Source organism: Ostrea edulis, chromosome 2, assembly GCF_947568905.1.
Source record: "Ostrea edulis chromosome 2, xbOstEdul1.1, whole genome shotgun sequence".
In the NCBI taxonomy this organism is placed as follows: Eukaryota; Metazoa; Mollusca; class Bivalvia; order Ostreida; family Ostreidae; genus Ostrea; species Ostrea edulis.
The window spans coordinates 101,228,751-101,251,173 of NC_079165.1; the positions used below are offsets into that span (position 1 = coordinate 101,228,751).

Sequence of the window (22,423 nt, forward strand, 5' to 3'; positions counted from 1 at the left end):
TTACAACCAAATGCGGAAAAGAGTAGAATTATATTTTGAAATCTTTCGACCATCGATTAAAACGACACAGAAAAAAATTGACTAAAACCGTAATATGTTTTACGGCGTGACCGTGTTTGAGGACGAAGCAAAAAAGTTTTTGGCATTAGTATCTATATCCAAAACAGGACAAATATAACCCGAAGTTAGCACGAGGACAGAGCTGTATCAAAGCATCGTAATTTTGGACATTTGATCCGCCTATATATTGAACGCGGGAAATATAACGCAGTCGATGTAAACAGTACATTGTGACGTCATATTCAGCGTGGTTATTTAGCAAATTTACAAACATAGCGTTTGAACCACAACAAAAAACATGGCGTTAATCGTGGAGTGATTATATATGATTAAGAAAATAAAATTTACAGGTTTTTACGGATTTTATGTAACATCTCAGAACGACGTGAACTAGGATAGACGAGATTCAAAATGGAGGAATACATGTCCACGCGCTAATATTCGAATCGACGCCATTGGTACCAAACTTTTCAAGTTCCATAGGTATGGTTTAATTTTTCATTATATTCCTATATTTTCCTTTTAAACATGTATATACGTGTTACCTATAGGGAGAGCTCCGCTCTCACGGCCCTTCGGGCCGTGAGAGGGCTTCGCCCTTTATCAATCAACAACAGCGGAAGAACAGAGGCAGGGACGGAGTAGTTTCTCTCTCGGCTGACAATAAACACGATATCGCCCCTACGCATTGGATAGATATTTTATTATTATATCAAACCTCTTCCGACAACAAAGCAAATCGCCCGTCATAATGTTGGGAACAGCTGCTATAGTTATGACGTTGAATACGCCGCTGGGCTTTGTATTTGACGTCACAATGCCGAATTGCGCGGAAAATCGATGCTGCCATTGATTACTAGCGCAGATCTTAGCACAGAACCGATCACACGGCAGAGATACATATATTTTGGCGAAAATAGTCGGCTTATCGCCATCTTTTGATATAGAGAAAAATACATTCAGGTAGAATAATGTTTTAGTTACTCATGCATGTCTGAGATTGCCAATCAACATGTCATAGTACCACGTATTACATCAACATGTATATGCATTTACATTCAATACAAGTACAAGAAATGTCAGAATTCCTTTATTAAAATAAATGTATTGTAACAGGTTTGTAGTTTCATAATAAGCAACTCCTGTATGGGTTCAGGGAATTTAATATCACAGTGAAGGATATCTCATATGCACATATTTTTACAGCCCTGCAATACAGGTAAAATAACAATAATATGATATCACAGAGTGCATTAATTAATAATTGACAATATTACTTATATGATTAATGAATGTAATTTCCATCAAGATAAATGTATTACTTGTATCAAAATCACAATAAAGGGAGACAACTCTTAAAGTTACATATACTGGTATGAACAGATTTCTCTCATAGTCATAAGAATACATTATCATTAAAACTTAAATCATATATTTACCATTCTATGGGAAGAGGCTTCCACATACAAGTACAGGGTATATATATCTATGTGGATATGTACATGGACTCTGTAATTTACATACAATAGTCTAAAAATACTATTTATTAAAGTTAGACTCAATTGCTCACTCCGAACAAGTTAATCAAATATTCTGATTATAAAATAAAGTGTAACTTGATAGATTCACCAATTTACTCTAAATATAAGCAATTGATTCATGAAATCAAAGAGCTTTAAACAAAACTATCATTCTTTGTAGATCTAGCCTTTCTCTCAGTTAATATTTAGTGCAAAAGGAATCTCATTAAATCTGCAAAAATATATAAACTGGAAATATTAATTGACATTTACCAATAAGGATAATTAGTAATGAATTACTTACCGGAAAAGTCTTTATAGAAGGTCTTAGTCAATGTTGTCGATATGAAGTCTGTCCTCTCTCAAAACTAGACAAAGAATGCTCAATTTTGGCGGTAAAACCCAATGACCAAAACAATAAAAACCAACCAAAAGCAACTTCACAAAACACAACCAATGAAGTTCAAGAACACTACAAGACCTTTAACATATGCCTTAAGGTAATGACTATTAAATGTGTTCACCTATATATGTACATGTAAGGGCTAGAGAAATAAAGGAGTGGATCTAGGGTTTTCTAAAGTAAAATACATTGAAGCATATATCTATAGCAAAATTTATTCATTAACCCAAAGATCACTCTATTACAGTATCTACTCTTAATTAAGCTTAACTTATAAAAATGTTTCAGGGAATAAAAGTCCATTTTGTTTCTGAGAGTGTTCATCAGAAAAATCTTATAAATGATGACAATTGAAGTATATGTTAGATCCTGTCCGATAAGTCATGTACTTCGTCTCTTATCAATATAAAGTATGACTGTATGCTTTTATTCAAACATTTGAACTTTTTAAATTTATTTAGAAAGGTTAAAGATTATGAAAATGAAAACAAAATGTGCACATTACATATACACTATATACAAATCCGCCCACATTCAGTGATCCGTGAAGAAACCGTACGGTGTTTTTTGTTTTTTTTTTTTGCGGGGGGGGGGGGGGGTCTTGGGTCTTTAAGCTGCATACTGAGCTCTATATATCGGATTTATTGAATTTGTGACAGTTCATACATTACATATTTTGACACCACCCCTGGAATATTATGCAATGACTCAGTGTTTACATATGATTGGTGAACTTTTTCTTAATCCATATGATTATTTAGTATAAAGAAAAAGTATGAAACTACAAGTAAAAAAACCTATCCATTTCTTATTTAATGACATTTTCCTTGAAAACTGGCCAAAAATCGTCCTTTGACATGCTCCCCTTAAAAAGAATTGCCGATGACCCATACTTTTTTTCTTACAATTAGTAAGCTTATAGTCTTTTTAAAATCATTCTTTAATTTGGATTAAAACTCTATTGTAGAATATTTTAAATTTTAACTTTATATTGCACATTGGAAATTGCCCTATATTTCCTTTGCAATTACGACTACTTCATAGCCAACTATTGAAACGCCCCCTGCTGAAAATCAAATTCGATTTTCATTTGTTTTGGGGTGGGTTTTTTTTTCCCATTGATTTTAACTCTTTATGCATGCTTTACCTTACATCAAAATTTGAATAAAATTTCTATTGTAGAAACGAATTAGGTCCGTCACCCGTAAAAACATTTTTCACAGAAGAAAAAAAAACCAGTCAATTTTGAAGTGTACTTCACGTTACGCGATGAAATGAAAATATTGTTACGTATTGCACTAATTCTTAACCCACCCTCCGGCGAGAGAATGACCTTTTGCGTCACGTTTCTCGATTTTACGTGTTCTGATTGGGTCCCAATGGGTGCACACAATGCAATCGGCAATCCTCGGATTATTCCGCTATTCATAGTGTGCGCGAGCGTGACGGAAATAACCGAGTGACGATTAAATAGAAAATGAAAGTAGGTGAACGTCTTCCTGTCTCAGTCTATGAAAGGTTAGTCATTTTACAAAATCCTTTTTTCTTTCTTTATTCTAATTTAGACGTATTGGTTGAAATTATTTGGTCTTTTTAGAAGGAAATAGTATTACGCATGAGATATGAATAACATTTATAGGATATATTTGACAAAATATTTTCTTGCTTTCGTTTTAGTGAATACTAAATAATTTTCAAATAAGATCGCAAATTTTGAAAAAAAAATTCTAACTATAGAATGGGAAATATAAGGTAAATATCACGAGTATGGATAAATAACGTCATATACTTTGTTTGAGCGATCAAAAGTTCTGTAGAAATCATTATCGTGATGAGCTAGCTGATGAGTAGACAAAATTGATGTCTTCACGTAACACTGTCAACATATCCTATATATATATATATCCCTGATGGAATACCATAAGAAAGTGTTCCTGGTAGGCCCTATTACATTATTCCATAGTAGTACTTGAGATATGACCCTCGTGACCAGAATAGAATTTCCAGAGTTGTATAGATCTGATTCGCTGACTTTTAAGTGATCAGGTCATCATTAGATACTGTTGACTGGGTAATGTTCACTTTGGAGACCTTCTGAAAATTTGACTACCGTCTGAGGCCATAAACCAACAACAGATGTCTGAAGATTCATTCAAAATGTTATTACCAATTGCAACAATAACTTATGGCGAGCCCTTTTAAGATGAAAATGACTTAAATAGATTATATGGATTTAACATTGTAGATGGTTTCTAAGGTAGTATATTTTACCATAAGTCCATAACAATGCATGATTATCTAATTAGTTGATGAATTTAAAGTATAATATACATTACACTACACAGTTTGAATGATTGTTCAAATATAAATAATTCCAACGTTATTTATTACAGTTGTTTTGATTGGACAAAAATAAAGCTGAACAAGAGTTTATACATCAATAAATCCGAAAACGCGATTTATTCATACACACCTGAAAACAAATAACATAGTGTGGGGAAACTATTCAAATTTTTGCAATTGTTAATAAAGTAAATGAATTGGAATTATAAGAATCAAACATTCTTTTTGAAGAATTTATCGATGTGTAAACTCCGGACATTTTACTCACAAACTTAACATAAAAGTGCTTATCACTTTTATTCAGTTTGTGAGTAAAATGTCTGGAGTTTACACATCGATAAATTCTTCAAAAAGAATGTTTAATCCTATAATAATACGAGGAATATAATATAAACAGATTGAGATAGAGCAACTCTTTCAGCAGAGTGTTTACTGTTTAAAATATATGACAGTCAAAGCTGTTATTATTCTAAATTTAATTCAAAAATATTTTGATAAATTGTTCTTAAATTAAGTTTATTTCATTCCTTTTATGAGTTGGAGACAAAAATCTAGGCAAATTAAACATTTCCTGAAATCTCACCAATCTGGCTGAATTTTGGTTGTGTCACCATTTAAAACCTCATTTTCACTTTACTTTGAACTTGTTGAAGTTTGATATCTCATGAAAATATAACACATGTGTGTGTGTGTCTAATAATACAATGCTATTCAATGAAAGGTAAATTTTGGGGTCAATCATCACAGTCAACAGGAAATGATATGGATTTTTATGTATCTTAAAAATTCTGGAATGCATTGAATAATGAAGAAAAATAAATCTTAGAATGATAAAAAATGTGTGAAAATCTTGTAAAATTTCACTGTGCACAATGAATTATTTCAATAAAATATAGTGTTTCAGCAACAGAGTATTGATTCTACATACATATAAACAACAAAGAATTTAATGTCAGAATTACAACAAAAGATTGTAAGATGTGTGAATTTCAATATGTGAGTAGTTATTTTTATGTACTGTAAAGAAGCTTTTGTCATTTTGGTAACAATTGGTAAATATGACTTTGGCAGTTTTAAAAACATGGGACTTGTGCATTTCTATCCAATTCTAGAATTCGTTTGTGTTCTATTTAATAATTATCACAAATAAATAACTCTTTTCTGGGCATTACCAGGCCTGGTGTGAAACTTAAAAACCTCTGAGCATTTCTAGTTCTATATATCATAATGGCTTTAGAAAATCTAGCAAATGCATAAATATAACATGGGTTAATCCCCCTTCTTTTTAATTTTTTTTTCAGTTTATATCAAAGCCTGAGGATCTTATCACTGCCTGAACGGTAAAACATCCTATACTCTTATGATTTTTACAAGTTTTGAAATATCTTCCTCCATGTTTGTCTGACAGAACAGTAACTAAAGAAAAGCAAGATTCAATAAAAAGAGTGAATTTTACAGTTTGTAGCAGCTGTTAGTTTCCCGATGGCTACAGGATATGATGAAAGGTATGCCAGACAGCTTCATGAGCAAAGCCTGGAATCTGAAATAATACGGGGGATATCGCAGTTCCCTACAGACAGCATCAGAAATGACCCTGATGCTTTTCTGGCATGGCAGTTACAAAATCAGGAATTTGAAGGAAGAAAAGAGAAGAATAGCATGCCTTTGGGTATGTTAAATTCCATTCCATCTCCTACACATATAAAGATTGAGAGAAAGAAAGACAAAAATAAAAACCAGTTCAGAGGAGGTGGTGATGAAAAGCACCCTCTCATCATAATAGACAGTGATGACAGTGATACCGAGTGTGATGCCCCTTCTGTGTGTGAGATGGATACTGATGAAGTAGTCAGGTATTCAGACAGTGGACAGAGTTCTGCACATGGTGTCCATATTGAAGAGTCATGCCAGTATCCCAAACAGAATGGTGAAGACACGATGGATTCTCTGTATCAGAGTTTAACAGAGAATGGATCATTATTAGCCCAGCCTCAGAGTGAGGATATAAACAGCACTGGTCACACAACATTCACCTTCTACAGTGATGATGTGGAGGAAGACTCTATCGGTGAAATCTCACATTATGATGAAGATGTGTCATCCCCTCAGTGTGCAGGATTTCCATTGCAACCCTTCCCAACTCAGCCGAAAATTGTTAATGGATTGCCCAATTATCATCAAAGGAACAACTATCACTATAATCCAATGAAAGGGTCAAGACGTGGCAGAAAATGGTCAAAGAAACAAAATAATCACGATGAATCATCAAATTTATTTCACAATGACTCTGAAGCTGACAATGGAAGTATCACAGTAAACAGTGACGATGAAACACAACCAAAGCATATAATGTTAGATACACTCGATCACATCCCCAAGCGTCACGAGAAAAATTACAGGAAAGCACAAAAAACATTTCAGAAAGGTTCAGACACAGTCAATGATGAACTAGTTGCCAGAAGACTGGGACGTGAACTGAACAGGACACAAGTGGAGAAGGATGGCGAGATGGCACGGAGGTAACCATTATACTTCACCTCGGAAATTTTCTACAGTAAAACATAATTATGTTGAAGTGCCAGGGACGGCCTGTTTCACTTAATGATAGGTTAATTTATGATATAACCAATGAGTTAATTGTGTTTAAAGGAATGAAATCACTTATCATTATAAGGGGGTCCAGTCATGGTAGCCTAGTGTGTAGAACATCCACTTTGCAGCCAGAAGGCCCGAGTTCGAATCTTAATCCCAGTCCCACCTCAAACTTAAGACATTTAACAGAAGTATAGTGATTGTTCCTTCATCAAGCACCTGGCACACATTAGAAGTGAAAGTCGCAGGTCTTTGGGATATGACCTTAGCAACAGTCTAAGTCTTGTGTTGTGTTAGGCATTGGTATGATACAGAACCCTACAGCTATGACCCTGAGCACCACGCATAGGTCAAAGTTTGTGGCAGCTTAATCATATTAATGCATCTAATGCAGGTGATATTAGTGGGGAAAATCTCCATAGGGATGTAAAACAATGTAAAAACAAAGCAAAACATTATAAGAGTGTTTTCCTAATATTAAACCACATTAATTACATGCATGATATCATTATATTGCATATGATCTGTAATATCAGAAAATTCATGGTAAATAAGTGGAAGTTATATAATGCCTAGATGAATTAACTGCCTTCTGGTTCTCCAACCTAAAATTTTCCATCAACCCTAAAAAAAATTATTCCTCAAACATTTTCATGAATCATTTCAGAATTGATATAATTCTCTTCTATTTTTCGCTCAAGTGAGCTTTTCAACTTCTCCAGAACCACTGGGCCGATTATAACCAAACTTGGCCAAAAGCATCCTTGGGTGAAGAGCTTTCAAGATTGTTCAAATGAAGGGCCATGTCCCCTTCAAATGGAAGATAATCGCAAAAATAGGGGGGAGGGGGTCATTTAAAAATCTTCTCAAGAATCACTGGGCCAGAAGAGCTGAAATTTACATGAAAGCTTCCTGACATAGTGCAGATTCAGGTTTCTTTAAATCATGGCTCCAGGAGGTATGATGGGGCCACAATAGGGGATCAAAGTTTTACATACAAATATATAGGGAAAATCTTTAGAAATCTTCTAAAAAAAACTACTGGGCCAGCAAAGAGGAAATTTACACGAAAGCTTCCTGACAGAGTGCAGATTCAAGTTTGCTAAAATCATGTTAAGACATTTAACATATGTAGTGAATGTTCCTTCACCAAGTGGCTAGCATAACAACTGATAACAACATATATCTATGGATATATGACCTTATAATTGATTGATAACGGAGGTCCTCCTGTGTGACGTTAGGCATCAGTGTGATAAAAGAATCCCCACACTGCAATGACCTTGAAGTTTATGTTCGAGCTTATTTCATTCAATTCAATTATTTGCTGTCCTTGAGTTTTACAACTCACTGGAACACATCTAGTGCCTGAGATAATTACCCTGTAATCAGAATTATACATTAATAGAAAACTGTTAATGAATTGTAATTCAATACATGAACAATTGTTATTGACATAATTTATTTCAAAATCATTGACATAAAGAGCCAAAAGTAATAGTGATGATACTCATGTTTTATACATAGGCCAGGACTCGAAATTAACATATGCCCGTCAGTCTGTGACTGGTTAAAAGTCTGGCAGACTGACATACCTTTGTTTTAGTCAGTCCGATGGGACTGGTTAATTTTCTAAAGCATCCTTTAGGAAAATATATTTATGAAATCTTATACACACATTTGGCATGCTTCGATCTGTAGATATCTGATTTGGAAATATAAATCCCACATTGTCTGGGGTATATTGAGTTAAAGTTCATTTTAATAACATTAATGAAATATGTTTAATTATTTCTGGAAAACTGTTGAAATTATACCCCATCAGTCCGGCTGGACTCACTGGTGACATAAAAAGTTAGCTTGAAGCCCTGCATAGGTCAAAAAATACATGACACGTACTTTAGCAAATGTTACTGAAGGTGAAAAATTCTCAAATGGGTCATAAAGGAACATATAGAAACAAAACAAACATAAAAGATTCTTATATCATGAATATGGCACTAAATCATAACAGTCTTATATCAGTATCATTGTTATGTCAGTATCATTGTTATGTCAGTATCATTGTTATGGCGCTATTTGCATTTGTTGAAAGGGGTTATACTCACAACTAATATAATGTAGTTTATCTTTTCTAAGAATGCAAGAGGAAGAAGATGAGAAGAATAATTTGATACGAGCAGAAAGAAATTCCTTCCTTGACAGAGAACTGCAACAGGTAACAGTGGATAAATGCACCTTCTGAAAGAAAAGACTTACAGGGCTGTCTGGTTCTTAAACATGTTCAGGAGAAAATCTTAATATAAACTTTGGGCTCATTGTTATATCTCATTATACTATTAAAGCTTGGGGTCAATATTTGATTAAAGGTCATATGAAACGATTTCCAACAGTGGTATTTTACTTTAAAAACATGAAGATGGGTATAAATGAAGGTCAAATAGCATTTAATAAAAAAAAAAAATTGTCTTTGGATTGATAAAAAATAAAGCTGTAAACTTGTACATAGAATGAATTTGTTACCCGCTTATCGTTCTTGATTCTGTGTGTTTGTGACGTCACAACGACCCATCGATGAAAACAACGCAATGAAAATAGTGTAAGCCTACCGTTTTGTTCAACGAAATATCTCACTGCATTTAATGGATATGGACTAATTTCTGTTTTCTGACGAATTGCCCGATTTTGTGGTTCAACCATATCAGTTTAAAACAGTCAGGAATGATGCACAGCAAGCAAATAACATTCTTCAACAGAGGATGATATTGAAGAAGTTGACACTGCACAGGCACCTGAAGTATGGCCACTACTACCCCCTTTTTTTCCGGGGATAATTTCTCCTCCAAAATGTTTGGATTCCTTGTCTATCCCATGCAAATTTCGATTTATGTAATCCTTTCCCACTTTTTGTAACCTTTAGAGATTTGCCTTCTACCGGTAATAATAAAGCCGGTAGAAGGCCTATCTCTATTATATCTTACAAAAAGTGGGAAAGTCAAACGATTACATAAATCGAAATTGGGGAAACTATTGCCGCAAAAAAAAAAAAAAATAACAATAATAATCAGAAGGGGGGGGGGTAGTACTGTCCATAATACATCAGATGCCTGTGGGTTTCAAGACTCCATGCCATCAGATACTGATGTTTAACTATAATTAGGTCACCTGAATTCATTCAGGTGACCTATTACTATCTGTTTTTGTCCGTCGTCGTTCGTCGTGCGTTAACATTTGAACATTTTCAGCTTCTTCTCTGAAACCCCTGAACCAATTTCAACCAATTTTGGCATATAGCATCTGTGGGTGGAGGGGAACAAAAATTGTGAAATTCGTGGTCCCTGCCCCCCTGGGGCCTGAGGGGTGGGGCAAAAACCATCAAAATGAGTGTAATTTTAAAAATTCTTCTTCTTTACTCCTGGACATCAAGAAGCCAAACTGTGGGCATAATTATAATGAGTGTTGAGCCCTCTACCAAAATTGTGAAATTCATGGCCCCTGGGGCAGGGGTTCTTGTGTTAGGGTGGGGCTCTATTGGTCATATAGTGAAAGTGTAGAAATTCTTTGAAAATCTTCTTCTCTGTCTCTGGGTATGAAGTAGACAAACTAATAGCATGGTAATGATGAGCAAGGATGCCTCTTTATACCCCCCGCAACAAGTTGTGGGGGGGGGGGGGGGGTATACTGGAATCGGGTTGTCCGTCCGTCTGTAGACGCAATGGTTTCCGGGCTCTAAAGCATTATCCTTTCCACCTACCGTCACCATATCATATATATGGACTACCCATGGGATGAAGATGTTCCCTATCGATTTTGGGGTCAAAAGGTCAAAGGTCAAGCACACTGGTCATCGAAGTAGCAATATGGTTTCCGGGCTCTAAAGTGTTATCCTTTCCACCTACAGTCACCATATCATATATATGGACTACCCATAGGATGAAGATGTTCCCTATCGATTTTGGGGTCAAAAGGTCAAAGGTCAAGCGCACTGGACATTGAAGTAGCAATATGGTTTCCGGGCTCTAAAGCGTTATCCTTTCCACCTACAGTCACCATATCAAACATATGGACTACCCATGGGATGACGATGTTCCCTATCGATTTTGGGGTCTAAAGGTCAAAGGTCAAGCGCACTGGACATTGAAGTAGCAATATGGTTTCCGGGCTCTAAAGCGTTATCCTTTCCACCTACAGTCACCATATCAAACATATGGACTACCCATGGGATGACGATGTTCCCTATCGATTTTGGGGTCTAAAGGTCAAAGGTCAAGTGCACTGGACATTGAAGTAGCAATATGGTTTCCGGGCTCTAAAGCGTTATCCTTTCCACCTACAGTCACCATATCATATATATGGACTACCCATGGGATGAAGATGATCCCTATCGATTTTGGGGTCAAAAGGTCAAAGGTCAAGTGCACTGGACATTGAAGTAGCAATATGGTTTCCGGGCTCTAAAGCGTTATCCTTTCCACCTACAGTCACCATATCATACATATGGACTACCCATGGGATGAAGATGTTCCCTATCAATTTTGGGGTCAAAGGTCATGCGTACTGGACATCGAAGTAGCAACACTCAGAAAAGAGGTAGTTTATACCTATTACCAACACCCTTTGGGAGATTGGGGTAAGCGGGGGGTATTCTTAGTGAGCATTGCTCACAGTACCTCTTGTTAAAAATTGTGAAATTCATGGCCCCTGGATCAGGGGTTCTGGTGCTAGGGTGGGGCTCTATAAGTCATATAGTGAAAATGCATTATTTCTTTGAAAATCTTCTTCTCTGTCCTTGGGTATTAAGTAGACAAACCAATAGCATGGTTATGATGAGCAAGGATGCCTCTTTCAAAATTGTGAAATTCATGGCCCCTGGGTCAGGGGTTCTGGTATTAGGGTGGGGCCCTATTGATCATATAGTGAAAATGCATTTTATTTCTTTGAAAATCTTCTCCTCTGCTGCTGGGTATTAAGTAGACAAACTAATAGTATGATAATGATGATCAAGGATGCTTCATTCAAAACTGAAATTTATGGCCCCTGGGTCAGGGGTTCTGGTGCAAAGGCAGGGCTGACCACATAGCTATTCAATGTTTCTTCCATCCAAAAGTGAAATTCTTATATTTAAACACAAACCTAATTCAAATATTGGAAGGTTGTTACATGATACTCAGGTGACCTATAAGGCCCCTGGGCCTCTTGTTTTAAAAAGATTAGTAGTCGTATGAACTTGTGTACATAAAATCTGTAATGGTAATCCCATTTTCCTTTTTATATACGATTGATTGAATGTTTTACACCCCACCCGAGAATATTTCACTTATATGGAGACGTCACCACTGCCAGTGAAGGGCTGCAAAAAGCCTTTGCTCGGCGCTTATGGTCATTGAGCAGGGAGGGATCTTTCTCGTGCCACACCTGCTGTGACACGGGACCTCGGCTTTTGCTGTCTCATCCGAAGGACTGCCTCTTTCGACAATCAAAGGGGTACTGAGGACCTATTCTAACCCAGATCCCCACGGGATACGAATAACCACAATATTGAAATATCGTTAAAATGTTCTGGTACGTGTAGAGTACCCTAAATGTGGCAAATGTATCATGGATGTCATCTGTTGTACTGGCGCACGGTTCTTCATAATCAGCTAGTGTTTCCTCGTGTGTCCAAATTTAAGTATAAAATTCACAAATCGTTGTTTTTAATGGGAGAGGGTGCTTCTATATTTTTCAATTGTAAGTATATACATGTATATAAAAATTGCTTGCGTTTAATTCTATAGCAGGTATTTACTTTCTCACTTTACATCCCCGCTGTTCAAATATTATTTAATGGAAAAAAAACTTTTTAATAAGCATGTTTAGTTATCAGTACTGATATAGTATATGGGATATAAATCATAATTTCTGAATGATACTTCATAATTTTCTTTTTGAATTTCAGAATGAAAGGTTTATTTACAATTTTGATTCAACTGAATTTTACAATTGATAATAAAATAAAAACTACACACTTTTGGGATACTAGAAACTCTGTATAGTCCTAATAAACATGAATCTATACGAATATCGTTGACTGATAGAGTTTGTAATGTAGATATATGAAAAAAGAATAAAATTTTATCGAGTAGATTTATTCAAAGTTCACGTTCATTAATGGAATGTGTTTTTGTAATTACTATGATTATGGAGCGCCAAATTAACATAAACTCAAATAATTGAAGATATCTTCAATTATTTGAAGATATCATCAATTCAATTATTGCTCTCTTTAATTGAATTAATGCGTGCATTAAATCAATTATTGCTCTCATCAAATGAATTAATGCGTGCTTCAATTCAATTATTGCTCTCATCAATTGAATTAATGCGCTCATCAATTGAATTAATGAGATCAATAATAGATTTGATGAGCGCATTAATTCAATTATTGCTCTCTTCAATTCATTTGATGAGAACATCAATTTAGTAGAAATATTACTCGCAATAATTAATTTAGAGCTCGGTATAAATAATTTGATGATCTCTTTAATTCAATTGAAGATATCTTTAAATCATTTACAATGCTTTTGTATAAGGAATTAATGCGTGCATCAATTCTTTTAAAGAGAGCAACAATTCAATTAAAGATATTAATTCAATTGTGGATATGTTGAATTGAAGATATCTTTAATTATATAGTTGCTCTCTCTAAAAGAATTATTGCTCTCTTCAAATGAATTAAAGATATCATTAATTCAATTGAAGAGAGCAATAATTGAATTAATGCGCGCATTAAATCAATTATTGCTCTCATCAAATGAATTAATGCGCGCATCAATTCAATTATTGCTCTCATCAATTGATTTAATGTGCGCATTATATCAATTATTGCTCTCTTCAATTGAATTGTAGCGCGCATTAATTCAATTGTTGATATCATTAATTCATTTGAAGATATCATTAATGCAATTAAAGCGTGCATCAATTCGACTGAAGAATTAATGCTATCATCAATTCAATTAATGCGCGCAATAAATCAGAATTGAAGATATCATTAATTATTTGAAGAGATCTTTAATTCAATTGTTGCGCGCATCAAATGAATTGATGATATTTTCAAATAATTGAAGATATCTTCAATTATTTGAGTTTATGTTAATTTGGCGCTCCATAAATGATCACTAACCGTTGTGTAATTTAGTCATACATAGTTTCAGTATATTTGCTTTAACTAAGCGGTTGACTTTTAATTTATATTTTGATTTGTCTCAATCTTTGGAAAATAAGAAATGATTCGCACAGCGTCTGATTTTAAATTGATCTATTTGTGTCCACATTGTTTGGCTACCGACGGATGTACTGAAATGCAGTGTTCATGGCAACAAATCCATTGTGTCGGAGATTTTGTATACCGATATATATTTTTTCTTCTAAATCTAGTATCCCTTAGGAAGAGGTACTTATGCACCCTCTTCTACGACCTACATATAGCACATGTACAATGATTAAATGCAGCACACTGTGGCATTTTTCTATAGTTATACCAGGCCTAGTTGTTTTTGACGTCATCAGCAAGGGAGATAAGCTGCGATCATCAAAACTCATGTTCGTGATAGAGTACATTTGATCAGCTGTTATGATGTTTTAATGCATTAAATAAAAAAATTTAAAAATGAATTATTGTTTAATAAACCTTGATTAATGAATTTCCATGCATAACTCTATTTCTTCAGGATATCGTTTCATATGACCTTTAAAATTGAATATACACTATAGATAATGATGTTTCTGTATTCATTGGACAAATTGTAGCATTGTTTCTGAGAAGATTTTGTCAAGAGTTCTTTTGTTTTGTTTATATATATATCACTTGATGTTTATTCAAGTTCATTAGAATTGGTTTTTTGAGTGAAGTAGGAGCTCAAAGTTATATATGAAATATATATATATATATATATATATATATAAAACTTTGAGCTCCTACTTCACTCAAAAAACCAATTCTAATGAACTTGAATAAACATCAAGTGAGTCTGCTTATGCATTAATTAGACAAATTATAGCTATGTTATTCAGATTCTTCATGTGAATTTTTTAGTCCCTTATGATGTAGGAGGTCATGGTTAAAACCCTATAAGCAAAACTTGCATTATGAATTTGATATATTTTACCTTATGAATTGATGTGGAAAGACATTTTTCAAAATTTCATTGCATTCCTCTTTAATTATCATGATTATGGAAACCCTATTGTAGTTCCTGGGTCCATGATTTAAACAAAGTTGAATCTATGCTAAAACTTTATACCAATACCATGTATAATGTATGAATATACTTACAAATTGGTAGGTTAATTAAACATAGTATTACTGATGGTCCTTTGTGTAACATTTCTTTTCATCTTATTCTTCGCTTAAGTTTTTAAAATGCAGCTTTTTTCCCATCCATGACCCCAGAATTTATTCTTTGAACAAATTTGTATCTAAACTACAGAAGGAAACTCACATAATTCCTTGATCTCAATCCCAATGTTTCAGAAAAGATTTTTAAACAACCCATCCTATTTTCTTTATTTCTTGACTAACACCCCCATCAGAAGGGAGTCTAGTGAGTAATTAGTAATTTTTAGTTATTGGAAGACTGTTGCAGACAAACCTATAATATGTAAACCAAAGTTCAGTATTTGGACTTTCCATGAATCTATGTTATTTTTCCAGAGAAGCCATCCACACCTGCAAATGCATGATCCCTATGCAAACCAGGTCATTCGACATCGGACCCCATTCCAGTTGCATCGTTAGTATAAAAAAAATTCCACAGTAACATAAAAGTTATAAATACACCTGTATATTATCCAAATTTTGAACAGACAACACTCAACACAGAAATTAGCAGAGGTGAAGCCATGGTCATCGACATTGAAGGACGAACTATACACATCTGATTCAATATTTTGAAACAAAATTCCAGTGTAGGATTCTTCATTCTTTTGGAATTCCATGTTTATAGCTTTTTGAATGCCATAGAGAAGCACTACCATATAAAAGTTTATGCTCAGTAAATGTTTGAGTACAGGCTGAACCAGACTCTTAGACACTGATATAGTGAGTGCTGGTTGTACCAGACTCTTAGACACTGAGGTAGTGAGTGCTGGTTGTACCAGACTCTTAGACACTGAGATAGTGAGTGCTGGTTGTACCAGACTGTAGACATTGAGATAGTGAGTGCTGGTTGTACCACATTCTAGACACTGATTGAGGTAGTGAGTGCTGGTTGTACCACATTCTAGACACTGAGCTAGCGAGTGCTGGTTGTACCACATTCTAGACACTGATTGAGGTAGTGAGTGCTGGTTGTACCAGACTGTAGACACTGATATAGTGAGTGCTGGTTGTACCAGACTCTTAGACACTGAGGTAGTGAGTGCTGGTTGTACCACATTCTAGACACTGATTGAGGTAGTGAGTGCTGGCTGCAATAGACATTAATTTGGGCAGTTGTACCAAACTCCTTTGTATATATATATATATATATATATATATATATATAATTTAAAAGAATAAAATCCAAAACTATCACATAATAATCAACGATCAGTTCCTGCTAGTACTTTCGACTTATTTTTAAGTTTATGAGTATTTGATAACAAAATAGGTCAAGCAAAAATCGATAATCACCACCTTTCTTTGATAAAAATATCACTCATGTAGAAGAGGAAATAAATAATTTTATATTTAATTTAATGGCCTAATTCAAAGAAATTATTATTGATGTGATCAGATTAATGTATACCAACTGCTGATATAAACAAAATTTATGCTTTCAGAACTTTTATCCTTATTTACATTTGTCAGTCTATAATATAAGTATACATCTTGTGCCCACCCAAGCTTTCAACAGAATACTGAACATACCTCCATAAAAAACAGCTGATATCTCGGAAATTGTGTATTTGATGCCTATTTGGCTAGTGAAATTTTGGCGGAAAGTTATCTAACTGCTAAAATAAGCCAAATTTATCACTCCGCTAAAAAAAAACCACTATACAGTATATGTGTAGTGTAAAATTTTGTAAATTGAGAGAAGCATGCAATAATTATTTAGTATTAATCAGCAAAAAAAAATCTGGTTACTTTTCCTGTCCAGTAGTGTCAGCTTTTTCATTTCATCTTGCAGGTCTTCCGGAAGGACTTCTTTTGTTACAGACAATTCTTGGAATGGTAATACATTATGATAATATTGTTTTATATGAAATTAAATGCTGTAACAGTGTTGTGTCATACATTTATGTAATAATTTGTGCGTGGAAAGTTATTACAGTGTAAATATTGTGTTCATTTCAGGAAGGTCAAATGATGCCACCTCATCTTATGCAGAACAATGTTGATTTAAGTGATTATGAGGTATGGATTCAATATTATTAAAAATATTTTTAAAAGCCAGGTAACGTTGTGGTTGGTCATATTAAGAAGAAATGATGTAGCATTGTGTTTGCTGTGTGGACTTAATTATCAATTATAAAATGCACCCCACATTACGGTGTATATAATTATAATCAGGATAATTAATTAGCTATAGAATTATCATATTAATTTTCATGATGCTGCTCAAGTTTTGTGAAGTTTTAATGTAAAATAAGACATGTATTTTTACATTCAAGTATGAAATGAAACGGTTTTACAATATGTTTGTATGAGAAGAAAAAAAAGAGTCACTTCGCTTTAAATGGACTGTGTATTTGTAATCATTAATGATGTAATAAATGAATTTATGTAGGCATTGTGGGAGTTGGCTGAGAGGATTGGAGATGCAAAGGGCAGTGGGATTAGTGAGGAAGCCCTACAGTCTCTGTCTACTACAGAATTCCAGTCTAGCACTGCAGACACAAATGCTGTAAATGAGTGTCGTATCTGTATCTCGGACTTCAGTGATGGAGAAATGATCACATCTCTGTCCTGCAATCACAGATTTCATAAAGACTGCATCGAAAAATGGTTAAAGGTTAATACTAAGAATTTTTAAAAATATTTTATCCTGTGATGTTTACATCTTATGCGATATCACTGAGGAGGTACGAAATTGGTTACAGTACTGCTCATTTGAACACATCCATTATTAATTCTTTTTTTTTTAAAATTATTCCATACACTCTCGGAGTTAGTTGGAAAGAAATTGTTGTCATATGTTCTACTTAAAAAATATCTATAATATGTGATTTTTTTTCTTTTCAGAGGAAAGCTGTTTGTCCCATTTGCCGAGAAAACATTCATAATGAAAATTGAAGCTGAGCAACAATATCTTGCTCCTAATAAGAAATGAAGACTGGAATATTCATTGTACCCATGCAATTGTGATTATATTAATTAGTACGTACAGTTCACTTTACTGTTTAAAGTCATCTTTGGACTTTGCTTATCTTCTAGTGGTGATGCACAAGACCGTTTTGATTCAATTGTGATTATAATAATTAGTACAGTTCACTTTACTGTTTAAAGTCATCTTTGGACTTTGCTTATCTCCTAGTGGTGATGCACAAGACCGTTTTGATTCTCATACAGCAAAAAATATTTGACTTAATGCCACAGTTACATATGTCTTATATTTCTTCCTTCATTCTTCATCGTACTACAAGTATGGTATCAGTTTAAGTAATATTTTTGTCACCTGAGTTACCTATTTTGGTCAGAGTCCATCAGTTGTCTGTAAACCTTAAAGATTTTTAGCTTTTTACTCTTAACACTACATACACAGTAAAACATAGTTACAGTAAACATGTGTATTATGAATTCCTGCTTACAGTGAAGTGATTTTCATTCTCTGTAGTTTTAAAACATATTATGAACTTATTGGATGATACAACGTAGTACTATTATAATGAATCAAAATTGCTCATCCCCAGCAGTTCACTATAAGCACGTTTTGCTGTATGATGTTTTGATATAAGGGAATGAAACTTATAAATGATAAAAAGATCGCTAGCCCCATAAGGTTATGGAGATAAAGCCGAAACATTTAAGAATGATGCAATTTTTACGAATTTTAACTCGTGTATATTTCATTGACAAATTGTGTGCTGTATTATCCCCCTGTAATTCCTGGTTTTACAATAAGCAACATCATTGTATAGCTTTCCAATGCCTTTACTAGAAAAGTCATCAGAGTATGTAAATTTGAATAAAACGAATTACCACAAGGTCATTATAAAAGATAAATTCCAAACATGTCTCATGTACAGTGTGACTTCTTAGCTGACTCTTCGACATATACAAATTTGTTGCAAAGTTTACTGAATGTTACGTAAATCACATGATTTTGACTTGGTAAAATTTAATTACAGTTGTCATCAAGATTGTCAATATTTTTGACATATTTGCATAAAGTATTTCTTGGCCCCAAATTTCTACTCTTCAAAAAACCTATAATATTTCTAATGTATGCAAATGCAAGTCATTGTCTTTTTGAAATGCAATTCCATCTGTCATTATACTCACCAGGTAATTTTTCTGATTTGTGAAGAATACATTTATATTTAAGTTTTCTCAAAATATTATGTAGGATGGGGAGCCATTTGGAGTGGATGTTTTGGTAGTGTCCAGATGTCTGGAGTGGGTTTTTTTTTTAGGTACATACATGTATGTTTTTCAGTAGGGTTGCTGTATACATGTATGTCCCAGCTAATGAAAATTAGTCCCTCCCCAGATTCCAAAAATGCCATCAATTTAGCCAAGATGCAAAAATGGTTCTTTTTCACATTTACCTCAAATTGTATCCCATTCCCTCATGTATATGCATGCATAATCCTTTCTCAGCTTAGACCCTATATTGCCATCCCTTCAGTTTGGCCATAGTGTTTGTGATTAAACAAAAAGTTGTTTTCCAGAGGGAATTCATCATCTTCAATACATTGTCTGTTTCAACCTTGTCATGCTTTCATTTTCAACTTGATTTACATACCGTGTAAGAAGAAATTTGAGTGAGGATTTAATTTTGGCATTATTAGTAAGGGTGTTCCACTTTAAATAAACGATGTTTTTCTGCTTCCATGATGACTACTCTCGACCCCTAGTTGTTAGACTGCATCTTTCCATTCTCAAAATTCTCCCATTTTTCTTTATCAAAAAAATATTCTTGCAGTAGATTGAACTCTTTGCTCTTAGGTTTGCAGATTAGCCAGCAGTCATGTAAAATCTATGATTTTCCTTGTAGAAACAGTTTTGGACCTTTGCTAAGTAGATTTAATTAAGTATCTGTAAGGTTTTTTTTAGGATACAAGTTTAAGATCTTCTTTGATGTCATTGGGATAGCTTCTACACAAACATCTTGTTTGCCTGCATTTTTCTCTGAATCTACCTTGTCATTAACGTCAAATTTTTGTGATGAAGAAGAATTATTTTGTACTACATGTTTGGATAAATTACAATTGCATGAGTGGTGTATCCAGGTTTTGACTACATTGAAATGGTTTGAAGAACAAATTAAGCAAAAAAGTGTTTTAGCTCGCCAGGATGAATGTCCATAGATCTATTGTCGTGAACCCAGTGTTAGTGTCACGTATGGAGGGGAAAACTTTTACCTGGGCTATCATTTAAATCAAGGGGGTTTGATACTTCACATATAGATGCCTCATGACCAGGTCTTTCATTTAGTACCAAGACTTGTGGCCTAGTTGAATTAAATATATTTTATTAAAGACAAAAGGACTGGGCACAAGTTCTTAAAACTTAGATCCAGTGATCTTTACTTTCAACTTGCACATACAATGTACTTTTCAAAACTTTTCACCATGGCTATCATTTGAACCAAGGGGGATAGGCCTTTGATATTTCACATATAGATTCCTCGTGACCAGGACTTTTATTAGACTTTTGACCTAGTGACCTTGGACTTTGACCAACTTTTCGAAAACTTTTAACCTTGGCTATATCTTTTGAACTAAGGGGGATAGGGTAAGTAGAGGCATGCTTCCAGGCGAGTTATGTTGTCTTGACAACTTTTGTTCATGATTGCATCCCATTGATGGAAATTTCAGCCTTTGATTATCACCATTAAGTTCAAGTGCAGTAAAAATGTCACACTCATAATGATCTTCTGCTGCTTTAATTTCGGCCTCATTACCCCATGAATCTACACTACCATCTGTACCACTTGCATAACAGATGATCTAAAAAAAAAATTCCCAACTACAAATTCTGTATAGAAAAATTGGTTTCACCTTAATTCCTTAACCACTGCATTTCTAGTTATAGCATGTAAATCTTGGTTGATGTACAATTCATATGTGAGATATCAAATTACCATTTCCTACTGGATATTACTGTCTTGCCTGCATTCTCTGTCCTACTATTCAAATCTTTATCGATTTTGGTAATTTTTTGTCAGAACTTTGACCCCAGGGTAGACAGATTTTTGTTTTAATTTGTTTCGGTTTTCCTAATATATTTCTTTTCATTGTTGAAATCACTTTTAAACTTGTCTTGTTTATCGCTTATTTTTAATTTTAAACTACTATATTGACGATGGATAGATTTTGTTAGCTTGGAAATAATGCTTTTACCAGCTTCTCCAGACTCTTCCATTAATCTTGTAGATGCTGGGTTTGTATATATACATGTATCCTCTATATTATTACAGTTGAACATTGATATCTCCAATACTATGGATATGTCGAAGTGAGTTTAGAAGTCCCAACCACATTTTCTTTATATATTTTAATCAAAGTAGTCCCAACTACATTTTCTTTATATATTCTAATTTTTTAAAGATATCTCAAACTCTCAGATATTTCAATATATATATATATATAAAAAGAGAGGAAGTTCTGTTCAAACAATATTTTATTTTGTTAAACATACTAAGGCTTAAGAATGAGCAGGCTGAGCCTACATGTATACAAACCTTCTTGAATATAGTAAAGATTGTATTTACCAACAAAGCACATGGTATAATCCATAAAATGCAGGTTCATAATGGATGTGTGTACTTGACATTGTATTAGATATATAAAGAAAAGATCAAATTACTACATGTTGTACATTAATTGTTGACTTGAAATCCTTTTTGATTTATGGTAATTAATCATTGTGTTGTAAAAATTCTGTAAATGCTAAGTATTTATATGCCCTTCAAATGTAGAAATATATATATTTCCTTTGTCATTAAAGTTGTGAATAATATTTCTGAGTATCCTGCTTATTTACACTGTGCTATTGATTCGAAATCTTTTATGGCAGTCACTGGCATAGGTGCTGTGTGTCTTGACTTAAATAGGTGTTATTTTGCAATGCAGTTTGATACGGTACTTTCAGATCCAAGTTTTGGCAGGCATCTTTGTATGTTTGGTGTAAATTTCACATTTTCGTCATCTTTTCAACTGTACACTTAGCCTGCAATTTCAACCAAACTTGCCAAAAAGTGTCCTTGTAAATAGGATTCAAATTTGATTAAAGAAAGAGTTATGTCCCTTACAAGGGGAGGTAATGGAAGAAATAGGGTAGGATGTTTCTATGGACTTCTCCAGAACTGTCCCAAAA

At 34.0% G+C, this 22,423-nt stretch overlaps 1 protein-coding gene and 1 long non-coding RNA gene across 5 annotated transcripts; one reads left to right on the plus strand and one right to left on the minus strand.

Annotated features, from left to right (window-relative positions):
• Positions 1-1,135: 1,135 nt before the first annotated feature.
• LOC130052021 (uncharacterized) lies at positions 1,136-2,553 on the minus strand. Its single transcript, XR_008800333.1, has 2 exons — positions 1,885-2,553; positions 1,136-1,569 (listed from the first exon to the last, which is right to left on the minus strand). It is a non-coding gene; the product is annotated as an uncharacterized LOC130052021 (long non-coding RNA).
• Positions 2,553-22,066, plus strand: LOC125679419 (uncharacterized). 4 transcript variants are annotated; one of them, XM_048918639.2, is made up of 9 exons: positions 2,553-4,240; positions 5,628-5,666; positions 5,785-6,845; positions 9,058-9,136; positions 15,611-15,689; positions 17,070-17,113; positions 17,237-17,296; positions 17,670-17,894; positions 18,125-22,066. In XM_048918639.2, exons 3-9 carry the CDS (start codon positions 5,809-5,811, stop codon positions 18,173-18,175), a joined length of 1,575 nt encoding a protein of 524 aa, XP_048774596.1. In that variant the 5' UTR covers positions 2,553-4,240; positions 5,628-5,666; positions 5,785-5,808; the 3' UTR covers positions 18,176-22,066. The 4 variants fall into 4 exon arrangements, with proteins under 4 accessions (XP_048774596.1, XP_048774595.1, XP_048774594.1 ...); XM_048918638.2 differs by having other exon boundaries at positions 2,553-3,501; XM_048918637.2 differs by having other exon boundaries at positions 2,553-3,501; positions 5,628-6,845.
• Positions 22,067-22,423: the final 357 nt, after the last annotated feature.